The 17,776-nt window shown below is 39.6% G+C and overlaps 1 protein-coding gene across 4 annotated transcripts in view; it reads right to left on the bottom strand.

Annotated features, from left to right (window-relative positions):
- Positions 1–17,776, bottom strand: part of LOC130294071 (B-cell receptor CD22-like) — a 34,448-nt gene that overhangs the window by 5,641 nt on the left and 11,031 nt on the right. For 2 of the 4 annotated variants that reach the window (XM_056543472.1, XM_056543473.1), the window contains exons 2-9: positions 17,407–17,489; positions 15,628–15,978; positions 12,500–12,796; positions 11,840–12,094; positions 10,133–10,393; positions 7,514–7,771; positions 3,793–4,059; positions 2,183–2,443 (exon numbers count right to left, since the gene is read on the bottom strand). In XM_056543472.1, coding sequence (XP_056399447.1) covers positions 2,183–2,443; positions 3,793–4,059; positions 7,514–7,771; positions 10,133–10,393; positions 11,840–12,094; positions 12,500–12,796; positions 15,628–15,978; positions 17,407–17,485 — 2,029 coding nt within the window. In that variant the 5' untranslated portion in view covers positions 17,486–17,489. Of the gene's footprint in view, positions 1–2,182; positions 2,444–3,792; positions 4,060–7,513; positions 7,772–10,132; positions 10,394–11,839; positions 12,095–12,499; positions 12,797–13,221; positions 13,353–15,627; positions 15,979–17,406; positions 17,490–17,776 lie in introns of those variants that run through there. The other 2 variants (XM_056543474.1, XM_056543475.1) reach the window with 2 other exon arrangements.

The following is a 17,776-nucleotide window of genomic DNA, read 5'->3' as shown; positions in this document are numbered from 1 at the left end:
ATGATATATACAATACAGTACAATCTGCAGGTATCATGTTATAGAGCAGGAGGAGCTGAGCAGATGATATATACAATACAGTACAGTCTGCAGGTATTATGTTATAGAGCAGGAGGAGCTGAGCAGATGATATATACAATACAGTACAATCTGCAGGTATCATGCTATAGAGCAGGAGGAGTTGAGCAGATGATATATACAATACAGTACAATCTGCAGGTACCATGTTATAGAGCAGGAGGAGCTGAGCAGATGATTTATACAATACAGTACAATCTGCAGGTAACATGTTATAGAGCAGGAGGAGCTGAGCAGATGATATACACAATACAGTACAATCTGGAGGTAACATGTTATAGAGCCGGAGGAGCTGAGCAGATGATTTATACAATACAGTACAATCTGCAGGTATCATGTTATAGAGCAGGAGGAGTTGAGCAGATGATATATACAATACAGTACAATCTGCAGGTAACATGTTATAGAGCAGGAGGAGCTGAGCAGATGATATATACAATACAGTACAATCTGCAGGTATCATGTTATAGAGCAGGAGGAGCTGAGCAGATGATATATACAATACAGTACAATCTGCAGGTATCATGTTATAGAGCAGGAGGAGTTGAGCAGATTATATATACAATACAGTACAATCTGCAGGTATCATGTTATAGAGCAGGAGGAGCTGAGCAGATGATATATACAATACAGTACAATCTGCAGGTAACATGTTATAGAGCAGGAGGAGATGAGCAGATGATATATACAATACAGTACAATCTGCAGGTATCATGTTATAGAGCAGGAGGAGCTGAGCAGATGATATATACAATACAGTACAATCTGCAGGTATCATGTTATAGAGCAGGAGGAGTTGAGCAGATTATATATACAATACAGTACAACCTGCAGGTATCATGTTATAGAGCAGGAGGAGCTGAGCAGATGATATATACAATACAGTACAATCTGCAGGTAACATGTTATAGAGCAGGAGGAGCTGAGCAGATTATATATACAATACAGTACAACCTGCAGGTATCATGTTATAGAGCAGGAGGAGCTGAGCAGATGATATATACAATACAGTACAATCTGCAGGTAACATGTTATAGAGCAGGAGGAGCTGAGCAGATGATATATACAATACAGTACAATCTGCAGGTATCATGTTATAGAGCAAGAGGAGCTGAGCAAATGATATATACAATACAGTACAATCTGCAGGTATCATGTTATAGAGCAGGAGGAGTTGAGCAGATGATATATACAATACAGTACAATCTGCAGGTATCATGTTATAGAGCAGGAGGAGCTGAACAGATGATATATACAATACAGTACAATCTGCAGGTAACATATTATAGAGCAGGAGGAGCTGAGCAGATGATATATACAATACAGTACAATCTGCAGGTAACATATTATAGAGCAGGAGGAGCTGAGCAGATGATATATACAATACAATACAATCTGCAGGTAACTTGTTATAGAGCAGGAGGAGCTGAGCAGATGATATATATAATGCAGTACAATCTGCAGGAAACTTGTTATAGAGCAGGAGGAGCTGAGCAGATGATATATACAATACAGTACAATCTGCAGGTATCATGTTATAGAGCAGGATGAGCTGAACAGATGATATATACAATACAGTACAATCTGCAGGTAACATATTATAGAGCAGGAGGAGCTGAGCAGATGATATATACAATACAGTACAATCTGCAGGTAACATATTATAGAGCAGGAGGAGCTGAGCAGATGATATATACTATACAGTACAATCTGCAGGTATCATGTTATAGAGCAGGAGGAGCTGAGCAGATGATATATACAATACAATACAATCTGCAGGTAACTTGTTATAGAGCAGGAGGAGCTGAGCAGATGATAGATACAATACAGTACAATCTGCAGGTGACATGACCCAGAGTAAAACTCAACCAGTTGCCCATAGCAACCAATCAGATGGCTTCTTTACATTTTAAAAGGGCCTTTCCAAAATGAAAGAAGCAATGTGATTAGTTGCTTTTGGCGACTGGTTAAGTTTTCCTCTACACAGGTTTGGATCAATCTCCCCCATAGAGAGCTGTCATTGAGTGAGGAATTTATTCTAATTGCTATATTTAGAGAAATTGGCATTTACATTATAAGAGAGAAGAACCTAGAGAGAACTTACATGAGACGTGGAGGTAGATCACCTGTGACGTGTTGGATCCAATGGTATTGTCTACAATGCAGTAGTACTCTCCCATATGGCTCAGCTGTATATTGACTATTACATATTCCTTTTGGCTTGTCTGTAGAGGTTTCTTATTGTGGTACCAGCTGTACCTATGAATGGCGGGATTAGCTTTAGCTGTGCAGTTCAGTCTGACATCTGTGTTTTCCGTTACATAATTTCCAGGGGACACTCCGACAGTCACGTTCTTTGGAGCATCTGCAAAGTGGCAACACATTGTGTAGTAAAGTTTTGTTGTCCTTCTGGGACCTTCCACCTCAATGACAAAATATCTACTGCCCTTCTGGAACCTTCCGCCTCAATGATAAAATATCTACTGCCCTTCTGGGACCTTCCACCTTAATGACAAAATATCTACTGCCCTTCTGGAACCTTCCACCTCAATGACAAAATATCTAGTGCCCTTCTGGGACCTTCCACCTCAATGACAAAATATCTACTGCCCTTCTGGAACCTTCCACCTCAATGACAAAATATCTACTGCCCTTCTGGGACCTTCCACCTCAATGACAAAATATCTACTGCCCTTCTGGGACCTTCCACCTCAATGACAAAATATCTACTGCCCTTCTGGAAACTTCCACCTCAATGACAAAATATCTACTGCCCTTCTGGGACCTTCCACCTCAATGATAAAATATCTACTGCCCTTCTGGGACCTTCTACCTCAATGACAAAATATCTACTGTCCTTCTGGAACCTTCCACCTAAATGACAAAATATCTACTGCCCTTCTGGAACCTTCCACCTCAATGACAAAATATATTTTGCCCTTCTGGATCCTTCCGCCTCAATGACAAAATATCTACTGCCCTTCTGGGACCTTCCACCTCAATGATAAAATATCTACTGCCCTTCTGGGACCTTCCACCTTAATGACAATATTATCTACTGTCCTTCTGGAACCTTCCACCTAAATGACAAAATATCTACTGCCCTTCTGGAACCTTCCACCTCAATGACAAAATATCTACTGCCCTTCTTGGACCTTCCACCTCAATGACAAAATATATACTGCCCTTCTGGAACCTTCCACCTAAATGACAAAATATCTACTGCCCTTCTGGGACCCTCCACCTCAATGATAAAATATCTACTGCCCTTCTGGAACCTTCCACCTCAATGATAAAATATCTACTGCCCTTCTGGGACCTTCCACCTCAATGATAAAATATCTACTGCCCTTCTGGGACCTTCCACCTCAGTGACAAAATATCTACTGCCCTTCTGGGACCTTCCACCTCAATGATAAAATATCTACTGCCCTTCTGGAACCTTCCACCTCAATGACATGGTCAATATGTGTTTTCTCTACAGCTCTATATTTATATTTATGTCTATATTTATTTTTAACACATAATACACCATGTGTTGTAGACCATCAATTACGTTACAAAGAAGTTGTTTTTTTTTGTATAAAAACACAAAGAAAAAAAACAGTAAGTTTAGAATATTTTCTTAATATCTAAAAGACACAAAAACATAACAAAAAGTTCAGAATCTCATATCTCTAAATAGATTTTGAACTATAACAATAATATACTCACAATGGATCCAAATATATTCGCACTCTGCTTTTGGGCCTCTTCCTATAGGATTTATTGCCCTACATGAATAATACCCAGAGTCGGTCAATTTTAAATTCGTGATCTTTATGGAATCTGAGGTTGTTGTACTATATAGTTCGTCACTTTTGAACCATTCATAACTAGTAATATCAGGATTACTTTTCCGGGATGGACATTTTAGAATAAGTTCGTCGTGTTCTTTTTTATTTTTCTCATTTATTTTACAATCTGAATACTTTGGTTTATCTGATAAGAAAGAGAAAACATAATTGTAAAAAGATAGAATATTTTGGGAAATAGATGATTAACCTTGTAATAATACAAATAATTTGTATTAAACAAAAGGTTTATATAATTTCTCTTCTGGTATCAAAATAGTTTTTGAAAAAGATAATATGTAAAGTAGTAAATCATAAAATAAACCAATAGATTAAAAAATATAAATAGAAAATGTGTTAAAACTGTTTGGCCTTTAGTAACAAAATGCTTATTTGAGTGTCTTGGTTATAGTCAGCTATCATTTACAGGAAACAAAAAAAAAACAAAAAAAAAAAAAACACAAAGAATAAAAAAATGAGTCAAATCACTGGTTCCCAGCAAAGTACGCCCTCTCAATCCTTGTTGTCAACATATAGTAAGTAGCCTCTTTCATTTCTTCCCATATAATTCTTATTCTATAGCCTGGCTCCCTATCTCAGTCATTCTCCAGAATTTTGCTCTCCTCAAATTCCTAGGCTCCTACATAACTCCCCATTTCTGGCCCTATCATGGCTCCACCTCTCATTTCTAGTCCCTATCATGGCTCCACCTCTTATTCCTGGTCTCCATTATGGCTCCACCTCTCATTCCTGGTCTCCAGCATTGCTCTACCTCTCATTCCTGGTCTCCATTATGGCTCCACCTCTCACTCTTGGTCTCCAGCATTGCTCCACCTCTCATTCCTGGTCTCCATTATGGCTCCACCTCTCACTCCTGGTCTCCAGCATTGCTCCACCTCTTATTCCTGGTCTCCATTATGGCTCCACCTCTCATTCCTGGTCTCCAGCATTGCTCCACCTCTCATTCCTGGTCTCCATTATGGCTCCACCTTTCATTCCTGGTCTCCAGCATGGCTCCACCTCTCATTCCTGGTCCCCAGCATGGTACCACCTCTCATTCCTGGTCCCCAGCATAGCTCCACCTCTCATTCCTGATATCCAACATGGCTCCACCTCTCATTCCTGGTCTCCAGCATGGCTCCACCTCTCATTCTTGGTCTCCAGCATGGCTCCACCCTTTATTCCTGGTCTCCAGCATGGCTCCACCTCTCATTCCTGGTCTCCAGCATGGTACCACCTCTCATTCCTGGTCTCCATTATGGCTCCACCTCTCATTCCTGGTCCCCAGCATGGTACCACCTCTCATTCCTGGTCCCCAGCATAGCTCCACTTCTCATTCCTGATCTCCAGCATGGCTCCACCTCTCATTCCTGATCTCCAGCATGGCTCCACCTCTCATTCCTGGTCTCCAGCATGGCTCCACCTCTCATTCTTGGTCTCCAGCATGGCTCCACCCTTTATTCCTGTTCTCCAGCATGGCTCCACCTCTCATTCCTGGTCTCCAGCATGGCTCCACCTCTCATTCCTGATCTCCAGCATGGCTCCAACTCTCATTCCTGATCTCCAGCATGGCTCCACCTCTCATTCCTGGTCTCCAGCATGGCTCCACCTCTCATTCTTGGTCTCCAGCATGGCTCCACCCTTTATTCCTGGTCTCCAGCATGGCTCCACCTCTCATTCCTGGTCTCCAGCATGGTACCACCTCTCATTCCTGGTCCCCAGCATGGCTCCACCTCTTATTCTTGGTCTCCAGCATGGTACCACCTCTCATTCCTGGTCTCCAGTATGGCTCTACTTTTCATTCCTGGTCTCCAGTATGGCTCCACCTTTCATTCCTGGTCCCCAGCATGGCTCCACCTTTCATTCCTGGTCTCCAATATGGCTCCACCCTTTATTCCTGATCTCCAGCATGGCTCCACCTCTCATTCTTGGTCTCCAGCATGGCTCCACCTCTCATTCCTGGTCTCCAGTATGGCTTCACCCTTTATTCCTGGTCTCCAGCATGGCTCCACCTCTCATTCTTGGTCTCCAGCATGGCTCCACCCTTTATTCCTGGTCTCCAGCATGGCTCCACCTCTCATTCCTGGTCTCCAGCATGGCACCACCTCTCATTCCTGGTCCCCAGCATGGCTCCACCTCTCATTCTTGGTCTCCAGCATGGTACCACCTCTCATTCCTGGTCTCCAGTATTGCTCTACTTTTCATTCCTGGTCTCCAGTATGGCTCCACCTTTCATTCCTGGTCCCCAGCGTGGCTCCACCTTTCATTCCTGGTCTCCAATATGGCTCCACCCTTTATTCCTGATCTCCAGCATGGCTCTACCTCTTATTCTTGGTCTCCAGCATGGCTCCACCTCTCATTCCTGGTCTCCAGTATGGCTCCACCCTTTATTCCTGGTCTCCAGCATGGCTCCACCTCTCATTCTTGGTCTCCAGCATGGCTCCACCTCTCATTCCTGGTTTCCAGTATGGCTCTACTTTTCATTCCTGGTCTCCAGCATGGATCCACCTCTCATTCCTGGTCTCCAGCATGGCTCCACCTCTCATTCCTGGTCCCCAGCATGGCTCCACCTCTCATTCCTGGTCTCCAGCATGGCTCCACCTCTCATTCCTGGTTTCCAGCATGGCTCTACTTTTCATCCCTGGTCTCCAGCATGGCTCCACCTCTCATTCCTGGTCTCCAGCATGGCTCTACTTTTCATCCCTGGTCTCCAGCATGGCTCCACCTCTCATTCCTGGTCCCCAGAATGGCTCTTAACTAGAGTTAAGCAAACTTTTCTAAAGCTCAGCGCGCTTGCCAATTTTTACAATTGTTTCTCGGCCCTGTATGATACTGCTAGGGTCACCTAGGAATGTATTCAAGCTGCATAAAGTATCCCTGGTTGTTGGCAGATGCCTGCCTGTGTTAAAATGAACACGTAGGTATCCTCTCCCCATTGTAGCATGACATAGGGTGCACCTTCCTCATCTCTCTCTGACAGCCTCTGATGATACTAGTAACATTTCTCCCCTGATATCCCTTACAAATGTTCTCCTCTTCTTGCCCCAGTGCGATGATCCAGGGCAGATGCAAGTTCAATGCATGTTAGTCTTATGTGTGTTCTTTCAAGGGCGTCACCTTGAAAAATGCGCTCAAAAAGGGGTGTTTGGTTAGATCAGGGGTTGGCCTGCTTATAGAGAATCAGCTCCCATAGATTATAGAGAAAACTCAGCCACGGAAAAAAGTGATAGGGAAGGGAAGGTTTTCTTAGAAGTATGTGAAATGCTTTAGTTTGGTGTTTAAATCATATAATAAATAATATTTTCCCAGAAAAAGGAGCCTGATAAAAAATATGCCAAAATGTATGGGTCACCATCGGAAACAAGAACCAGAGGATTAATAATTATAACAATAACAATTCTAATAATAATGATGATGATAGTAATAATATAATAATAGATATAGTAATAATAATACTAGTAATAATAATAGTAATAATGATAATAGTAATGATATAATTATTATAGTAATAATAATAATAATAATAATAGTAATAATGATAATAGTAATAATATAATTGTTATAGTAATAATAATAATAATAATAATAATATGTATTCTCACAATGAACCTCCACTGTAACTGCATCTGAAGAAGAAGTCCCTATTTCATTTGTAGCTTCACAAGTGTATGTTCCAGCATCTGCCGCCTCGATGGACTTGTTTCCAATTGATACGGTCACAGATTTGTCATTTTTTTTCCATTTAATCTTTGTCACATTTGGATTGCTACTTTTCACAACACATTCAAAAGAGACCGACTTTCCCTCAAGGAATTGTTTCCCGTCCGGTTTTACAACAACTTTCACATTCTTTGGAGCATCTGCAAGAAAATAATTTTTAAGTTAGTCATAAAGTTAATATTTCCAAAAAATAATAAAAATAAATAAAAAATTGTAAAAAAAACAAAAACAAAACATTTTTAAATCTTAAAGAGGTTATACAGCAATTGAAAAACAGAGCTAATTTCTTCCCAAAACAGCACCACCCCTGTCCTTAGGTTGTGTGCGGTATTACAACTTGGCTCCGTTCACTCAAAAAGAACTGAGCTGCAGAACCGCATCAAACCTGGCGATAAACGTGGTGCAGTTCTTGAATAAAATCAGCAGTTTTTCTAATTCTGGATTAAAATAGTAAAAAAAAAGTGATTACGTTTTGAAATATCAAATAATATTTTGTCATATTAATTGTTACCTACTATATTATTATCAAAGGTTAACATCATCAAATTACCAATGGCTTTACTGCTGGATCCTATGAATTGAGGAATTTATTTTCTAAAAATATGTTTCAAAAAAGGCTTGATAAATTCTGTCATCTTTTCTTCTACACTATCTTTCTTGGATCCGACACTGAGTGTGTCAGCACACCTCTTAAAGGGGTATTCCAGACAAAAACATTTTATCCCCTATCCAAAGGATAGGGGATAAGATGTCTGATCGTGGGGGCTTGCTGCTGAGAACCTCCGCCATCTCCCTGCAGCACCCACATTCTATGCTGGTGCTGAATCTCCAGTTTCGGAAACATCTGGGTTTCCGGGACTGAGGACGTGTTTTTGCCCGGAATACCCCTTTAAGTCTTAGCTCATCTCTTAAAAACTCTCTATAACCCCCCACCACCGCCACATTTTTTTTATTAGCTCTGTTGTCCAGTAAAAAGGTTTTTATTCACTTTTATACAGGAGACATGCTTTTGAGGGGACCAGATCTCATGATTGTATGACCATAGCTTCCAGGAAGTATACCATAGCTGAGTTATTGGCCAATTTCATTGCTCAACGTTGACCTGAAATTATTTTTTTAAATTTGGCCAGTCATCTTGTGTCTTGCCTCGTTGCCATCTCAATCAGGTTGGCTTCATGGCCTCCCAGGAGACAAAGGACAACACGACAATGAGGGTTGACTTAATCCACTGAGTGTCTACCAAAGCCATTCCTGAGAAATGCCCTGTCCACCAACACAGAAAAGGCCTTTGACCAAATAAATTGATGGCTCTTGAGTGAAACTCTTAATTTGATTGGTCTGGGCCACTGTATGTGTCTGTTTTTAGGGGCTTTGTACTCCACTTCATTGGCTGTTGTGTCTTTTCATGGGGTGTTGTCATCTTTCTCTTTGATAACAAATGGTATTGACCATTGATTTAATTCTCGTCTTGGAACCATTCATGGGCCAGGAGCCTAGGAATAGAGACATCTTGGGGGTGACTGCAGGCTTGATGGAACACAGCATATGTAGGCCATCTCCTGGTATAACTTAGCCTGTGCTTTCTCTGCATAACTTACTTGTCGAAATTAATAGGTACACAACCCTAAGTGACTAAAAAATCAGTAAAAAATAAATAAAAATTGGATGCAATGAACATCTCCTTGCCCTCCTCACTAGTGTTTTCATTGTCCTCTTCTTTCGCATGCATGCCTCCTCTGTCTTTGTTGGCCATCCCATCAATACCTTTAACCCAACGCCCTCTCCGCCAGCATCCTCTTATCTCCCCTATGCTTATATTTTGTGACAAGTGTGTTGCTGGTGGTAATCTAGGCCTATACCTGTCTCCAATGTATCCCATTTTGGGGAATCCAGGCTTTAAACCCAATATGGACAACCCATGGTTTTAAGCACTGGACAAATGCGGGTAGGTTCCGAGTCTGTGATTTCATTGTTGATGGAGTTTGGTTTTCTATATCGGATATGGTATCCCTAGAACCGCCAAAAGCTTTGGGCTTTTGGCAGGCCCCACAGTTAAGACTTACTCCGTGCACTGGCAATGCCGGGCGGAGGCTCGTGACATCACAGTCACGTCCCACTCGTGACGTCTAGGCCACACACCCTCAATGCAAGTCTATTGGAGGGGGCGTGATGGCTGTCACTCTCCCTCCCATAGACTTGCATTTAGGGGGTGTGGCCGTGATATCACGAGCGTGACGTGACGTGATGTCACGATCCTCTGCACTGCACCCGATGCTCTAAACGAATGGTGCATGCAGCAAGGAGATCACGGGAGTCCCTGATTGATTCTTTTGCAAAAAATTATTAAATAAAGCATTAAAATAAAAATGAAAATAAATAAACTGCAGGATATTGGGATTGTGTGAACACAAGGTTAAAATTCAACTAAAATCTTGTTGTATAAACGCTGGAAAATCTCTGTGCTGTGTAATAAAGAGGATAGTCCTTGGTTATATACTTACATTTCACATCCAGTTGTTCGGGAGCAGATATGCCTTTACCTTGACTATTAACAGCTTCACATTGATAAGATCCAGAATCGTTCTCTGTAATGTGACGGAACGCATAGCGACTGTCCGTGCTGTTGAAAAATTCCCTTTTATTCTTGTACCAGATGTAACGGGAGACGGGGGGGTTAGCAACAGTGGAACAACTCAGAGTCACAAGGGATCCTTCTCGTATATTTCCCTCTGGTTTCTGAATTGATACAGATTTGGGAAGATCTGAAATGTTTTATATGACAATGTGAATGACGACATAAACGTCGAAAAGGAAAAAAATTGTACTCATCCCATTCTCCCTCTCATCCATCTATCCCTCCCTCCTTCTTTACCTTTTATCCACAGTTTCTTCTTTCTTTTCTTTATTCCTCCTTATTTCTTCCTTCATTTTATCTTCCTTCCCTCCTTACTTTCTGTCATTCTTCCTCCCTCCCTCCCTTGCTTCCTTCTTCCTCCTCCCTGCATTCCTTTTCTCTTCCTTCCTTCTCTCTCTTTCATCCATCCTTCCTTTCTGCCTTCCTTCTCTCTCTTTTGTCCACCCTTTCTTCCTGTCTTCCTCCTCTCTTTTCCCCCTCTACTTTCTTCCTTCCATTCTCCCTTTCATCCACCCTTCCTTCTTTCCTTCCTGCCTTCTTTTGTTTTCTTCCCTTCTTCCTTCTTCTCTGCCTTTCATCCTTCCCTCCATTTCTCCCTTTCATCCACCCTTCCTTCCTTGATTTTATCCTTCCTTACTTCTCTCTTTTCTTCCTTCCTTCCATCTCTTTTCTTCCTTCCTTTCTTCCTTCTTCGCTTTCTTCCTACCTATTGTCTCTTGTTTCTTCCTTTCTTCCTTCCCTTCCTTTCTTTCTTCCATTCTACTTTCCTTCCTTCCTTCATTTTCTCCTTTCTTTCTTTCTTCCTTCTCTTCTTTTTATCCTTCCCTCCTTTTCTCCCTTTCATCCACCCTTCCTTCCTTCATTTTATCCTTCCTTACTTCTCTCCTTTCTTCCTTCCTTTCATCTCTTTTTCTTTCTTCCTTTCTTCCCTTCCTTCCTACCTATTGTCTCTTGTTTCTTCCTTCCCTTCCTTTCTTTCTTCCATTCTTCTTTCCTTCCTTCCTTCATTTTCTCCTTTCTTTCTTACTTTCTTTCTTTTTATCCTTCCCTCCTTTTCTCCCTTTCATCCACCATTCCTTCCTTCATTTAATCCTTCCTTACTTCTCTCCTTTCTTCCTTCCTTCCATCTTTTTTTCTTCCTTCCTTTCTTCCTTCTTCCCTTCCTTCCTCCCTATTGTCTCTCCTTTCTTCCTTCCTTCCATCTCTCTTTTCTTTCTTCCTTTCTTCCCTTCCTTCCTCCCTATTGTCTCTTGTTTCTTCCTTTCTTCCTTCGCTTCCTTTCTTTCTTCCATTCTTCTTTCCTTCCTTCCTTCATTTTCTTCTTTCTTTCTTTCTTTCTTTCTTTCTTTCTTTCTTTCTTTCTTTCTTTCTTTCTTTCTTCCTTCTCTTCTTTTTATCCTTCCCTCCTTTTCTCCCTTTCATCCACCCTTCCTTCCTTCTTTTTATCCTTCCTTACTTCTCTCCTTTCTTCCCTCCATCCTTTCCTCCTTCCATCCTTCCTTCCTTTCCTCCTTCCTTCCTTCCTTTCTTTTTATCCTTCCTTCCCAAGGAACATTAAGAAGTGATTACTTACGCAGCACAGAGATCTCCACAGTGTTAGATTTGTTTGAGCCCGCACTGTTTTTAGCTTCACATTGGTATCTTCCTGATTCCTTGAATAGTTTTTCACGTGCATCTGTCCCCTGCATTTTTCCCCCATTTTTGTACCATGTGATTGCAACCTCCGGGGGGTTACTACTCTCCACAGAACATTTCAGTGTTACATTATTCCCTTCTTTAATCCTTATAATGGGACTCTGGGGAATTATGGTGACATTTTTGGGGGCATCTGGAAAGCAAATATTCCAAGATTTACTTATGATTGTCTCTGAATTGTTGCAGGTTAGAGTTCCTCTGCATTGCCAGTAAAAGGGGCTGTGACAACTATGATAAATACTCTCGGACTATACAAAGATGTAAAATTCATCAAATTAAACAAATAAATAAATACAAATAAATAATAAGTAAATAAATAATGTAAGTTAATTAATTAAAAAAATTTACTGGAAATCTTTAATGTTCTATTGTAAAAGATCGAGAGTTAGAGGCAGAACTGGTGACCAATGGGTAACACCATAGTAGTTTTTTTGTTTGTTTGTTTTAGTTTTTTGCTTTTCACGAGTTTTTATTTATGATCCAAATGTTTTCGAACCTTATAATACATCGATGGAATAACATGGAGGGAAGCACTTACGTTTCACATCAAGTTGTATGATTTTATTTTCCTTTTCCCTATTCATCCTGTCGAGGACACAGCTGATCATTTTATTGTTATCTTCCCATGAAGGAACAAATGTCAGTGAGGTGGTGGTTCTTGTCGTACTTATGTCATTCCTTACATCCGTTGTGGTCACCTTTCTGTTTACATCCGCAAGCCAAGTAAAATTAACTGCGTTTGAAGGGCAAAAATAATCTATAGAGCAAGTCAACGTGACCTCTTTATTTTCTTGCATTTTGGGCACTTCATGTAATTTCAATTCCGGTGCGGTCTCTAGAAGAAAGAAATTGAAGGCAAAATGTTATTGGAGGCAACAAAGAGGGATAAAAGATCTAATGTGTCCAGAATGGGTTGAAGCAAATGTGGATCGTAGAAGCCAATAAGAATTCAGATCTCACTTTCTAAATTTTGACCCTGACACTCTTCAGAAAGTTTAGATATACAGTGGTCCCTCAACATACGATGGTAATCCGTTCCAAACGGACCATCGTTTGTTGAAACCATCGAATGTTGAGGGATCCGTGCGATGTAAAGTATAGGACAGTGGTCTACAACCTGCGGACCTCCAGATGTTGCAAAACTACAACACCCAGCATGCCCGGACAGCCAACGGCTGTCCGGGCATGCTGGGAGTTGTAGTTTTGCATCATCTGGAGGTCCGCAGGTTGAAGACCACTGGTAAAGGAAGTTGTACTCACCTGTCCCTGCCGCTCCGGACCGTCACCGCTGCCCGGGATGTCGTCTTCCATCGCTGTCGCCGCATCCCCGGGGTGTCCCCGACGCTCCGGCAAGGCCTCTGCTTCCCCGGAATCCTCACTCTCCGTCGCTGCCATCACGTCGCTACGCACGCCGCTCCTATTGGATGACGGGACGTCGTGCGCAGCGACGTGATGACGACGATGGAGAGCGCCGATGATGCAGGGGTCCTGAAGAGGACGCGCCGGAGCCCCGAGGACAGGTAAGTGATCGTCAGCGGACCACACGGGGCATCGTAAACGGCTATCCGGTGGCAGCTGAAGCAGTCTGCGCTGCCGGATAGCCGTTTATGCGATGGCCCCGACATACAAAAGCATCGTATATTGATGCTGCCTCCAACATGTGATGGCCTCTGAGAGGCCATCGTATGTTGAAATGATCGTATGTCGGGGCCATCGTAGGTGGGGGGTCACTGTATGTGACCTCACATCTGCCATGACAGGGTAAACATATCATTCTATCCAAGGTTGGATTTATGTACCAGGCTAATAGAGGGTTCTCTGGTGGGCCCATGTTCTGGAAAAATAATGGACCCCAGAGTTTCAGCAGAAGAAAACCCTGCCTGATCTAAGTAACATCTATTTGGGGAGATTTATCAAAACCTGTACAGAGGAAAAGTTACTGAGTTGCCCATAGCTACCAATCAGATCGCTTCTTTCATTTGAAAAATGAAAGAAGCAATCTGATTGGTTGCTATGGGCAACTCAGCTACTCTTCCTCTGGACAGGATTTCATAAATCTCCCAAATTGTGTGCTCCTCTGTTATCTATATTTGAGTCATCTATCACTGGACTCCTGTCGATGATGATAAAGAGGAAACGGCTGGAAAGTGATCTGTACAGAACAGGAAGTCTCAGATTAGTTTTTGTCCTGGTGGCCAAAGTGGGAACTGCAATATTTTAGTATTATTTAAAAATTTAAACAGTAAAATGGAGAATTAGAAATAAGACATCTCTTAAAAATGTATTTTAAATGAAATGTTTAACCTCAAATTTGAATTATACAACAGGTGATTTTCTGATGACACATTTCCTTTAAAAACTGCCAAATTTATGAATTGGAATATGTTAAACCTACATACATGTAGACATGTCTTAATTATCTTAAAGGGGTATTCCAGGAGAAAACTTTTTTATATATATCAACTGGCTCCAGAAAGTTAAACAGATTTGTAAATGACTTCTATTAAATTTTTTTAATCCTTTCAGTACTTATGAGCTTCTGAAGTTAAGGTTGTTCTTTTCTGTCTAAATCCTCTCTGATGACACCTGTCTCGGGAAACGCCCAGTTAAGAAGAGGTTTACTATGGGGATTTGCTTCTAAACTGGGCATTTCCCTAGACACGTGTCATCAGAGAGGATTTAGACAAAAAAGAACAACCTTAACTTCAGAAGCTCATAAGTACTGAAAGGATTAAGATTTTTTTAATAGAAGTAATTTACAAATCTGTTTAACTTTCTGGAGCCAGTGGATATATAAAAAAAAGTTTTTGCCTGGAATACCCTTTTTAATTTTAATTTTAATATCCTTCCAAAAAATAAAAAATATCACACAAATACACAATTCCTAAAAATGATAAAATATGAGTCCAGCTCTGTCCAGAAACAGCTCAAACGGGTAGGAAACCAGCGCGTTCCGTGCACCAGTCCGTTCCTCAGAAAGTGGATTGTGCACAGAACTCGCTCACAGGATACACAGAAAAGATGTAGCACTAACGCCGCTTGTCGGCGTTAGTGCTACATCTTTCCTGTGTATCTATGATGCCGTAAATAAATAGGGACTTTTTATTTGCATTGGAAAATCCAAACGTATTTCGGTCACATCATACTTTATTTAAAAAATCAGAATAAAAAAAAAAAAAAAAAACAACTAATAGAAAGGGGTCAAAAAGTCTACCCTAAAATTGTACAGATAAAACACTACAGAATACGTTGCAAAAGAGCCGTCATTTCAAAAACAAATAAATAAAAAAAAAAAAAAAGTTTAATTATTTTTGAAAAAGGTTATTGGGGTCAGATTTTCTGCTATTTTTTTTTAAACTAGGTAGTTTAAAAAAGCAAAAAGTAAAAACAGAAGTTAGATATCATTGTAATCTTACATACCTGAAGGATACAATTAATAGGCTTCATTTTCCTAAGGCTTTTCTAATTAAAACCGGAAAAATGGGCGTGGCTTCTGGAAAAAGTTTTGGAAAATCCCCGACAGTTTTGGAAAATCCAAACATATTTACTAATATTTCCACATAAACTGTACTGAATTTGAGTTTTGAGTCCCGGAAAACCCGACAGGTCAGAGCAGGTGTATAAAGAGCAAAACAACATCTACGGTAAAATATTTTTGTGACTTACCAGACACTGTGAGGCTCAGTTCTTGTTTAGACATCCATTTATTATCTTTCCATATCTTTCTTAGTTTATAATGACCGGTGTCGTTCTTCTGCAGGTTCTTTATTAATATGGTGCAATTCTTAACTGTCATTCCTATATGTTCTACTCTGTCTATAAAGGAAGAGTCCACCTCTTCCATCTTTGTGCTATGATAAACAATTGTTCCTTTATAGTCGCTTGTTGTCTTATCGAATACTGGATTATAAAACCACATGTAGTAGTCAATATCATGATTATAAATAATTTCACACGGTAAAACGGCGCAGGAACCTTCCCAGCCTGTAACACTACTAGCAAGTTGGACATGGCTATCTAGAAAACAAAAACACACAACATCAGTGTCACAATATAACAATGTCATCCATATTAACAAGTCAAGAGACAACACATATACCTGTACACAGAGGCAGAATTATAGTAGTTATATTCTTGTATATAGGAGCAGTATTATAGTAGATATATTCTTGTATATAGGAGCAGTATTATAGTAGTTATATTCTTGTATATAGGAGCAGTATTATAGTAGTTATATTCTTGTATATAGGAGCAGTATTATAGTAGTTATATTCTTGTATATAGGAGGCAGTATTATAGTAGTTATATTCTTGTATATAGGAGCAGTATTATAGTAGTTATATTCTTGTATATAGGAGCAGTATTATAGTAGTTATATTCTTGTATATAGGAGCAGTATTATAGTAGTTATATTCTTGTATATAGGAGCAGTATTATAGTAGTTATAGTCTTGTATATAGGAGCAGTATTATAGTAGTCATATTCTTGTATATAGGAGCAGTATTATAGTAGTTATATTCTTGTATATAGGAGCAGTATTATAGTAGCTATATTCTTGTATATAGGAGCAGTATTATAGTAGTTATATTCTTGTATATAGGAGCAGTATTATAGTAGCTATATTCTTGTATACAGGAGCAGTATTATAGTTGTTATATTCTTGTATATAGGAGCAGTATTATAGTAGTTATATTCTGGTATATAGGAGCAGTATTATAGTAGTTATATTCTTGTATATAGGAGCAGTATTATAGTAGTTATATTCTTGTATATAGGAGGCAGTATTATAGTAGATATATTCTTGTATATAGGAGCAGTATTATAGTAGATATATTCTTGTATATAGGGAGCAGTATTATAGTAGTTATATTCTTGTATATAAGAGGCAGTATTATAGTAGTTATATTCTTGTATATAGGAGCAGTATTATAGTAGTTATATTCTTGTATATAGGAGCAGTATTATAGTAGTTATATTCTTGTATATAGGAGCAGTATTATAAAAGTTATATTCTTGTATATAGGAGCAGTATTGTAGTAGTTATATTCTTGTATACAGGAGTATTATTATAGTAGATATATTCTTGTATATAGGAGCAGTATTATAGTAGTTATATTCTTGTATATAGGAGCAGTATTATAGTAGTTATATTCTTGTATATAGGAGCAGTATTATAGTAGTTATATTCTTGTATATAGGAGCAGTATTATAGTAGTTATATTCTTGTATATAGGAGCAGTATTATAAAAGTTATATTCTTGTATATAGGAGCAGTATTGTAGTAGTTATATTCTTGTATACAGGAGTATTATTATAGTAGATATATTCTTGTATATAGGAGGCAGTATTATAGTAGTTATACTCTTGTACTTCGGAGACAGTATTATAGTAGTTGTATTTTTGTATATATGAGCAGTGTAATAGTATTAAAATATTTTAACATACCTTGCTCACTAAATACAGCTTTAAAAAACAATACTAAGAACAGAAAAGTCAGAGTCCTCTGCGGTGGCAAATTATCCATGATTCTAAAAAGTAAAAGAAAAAAATGTATACACAATGTTGCTCACAAGTCCTTTATCTTATTAATGGTAGTGAACAGACAATTATTTTTATATTCAAATGAGTTCAGTGTGATGAAAGGAAAAAAAATGTTCTCAGGGAACGGCAACAAATGATTTCACCTGTCGTCGATCCCTTAGTACTTTCTTAAAGGGGTATTCCAGGCAAAACCTTTTTTATATATATCAACTGGCTCCGGAAAGTTAAACAGATTTGTAAATTACTTCTATTAAAAAATCTTAATCCTTCCAAT

The sequence above is a fragment of the Hyla sarda genome, chromosome 10 (assembly GCF_029499605.1).
Source record: "Hyla sarda isolate aHylSar1 chromosome 10, aHylSar1.hap1, whole genome shotgun sequence".
Classification (NCBI taxonomy): Eukaryota; Metazoa; Chordata; class Amphibia; order Anura; family Hylidae; genus Hyla; species Hyla sarda.
The sequence above is the reverse complement of the archived record's forward strand: the minus strand, read 5'-3'. Positions and strand labels throughout refer to the sequence as shown.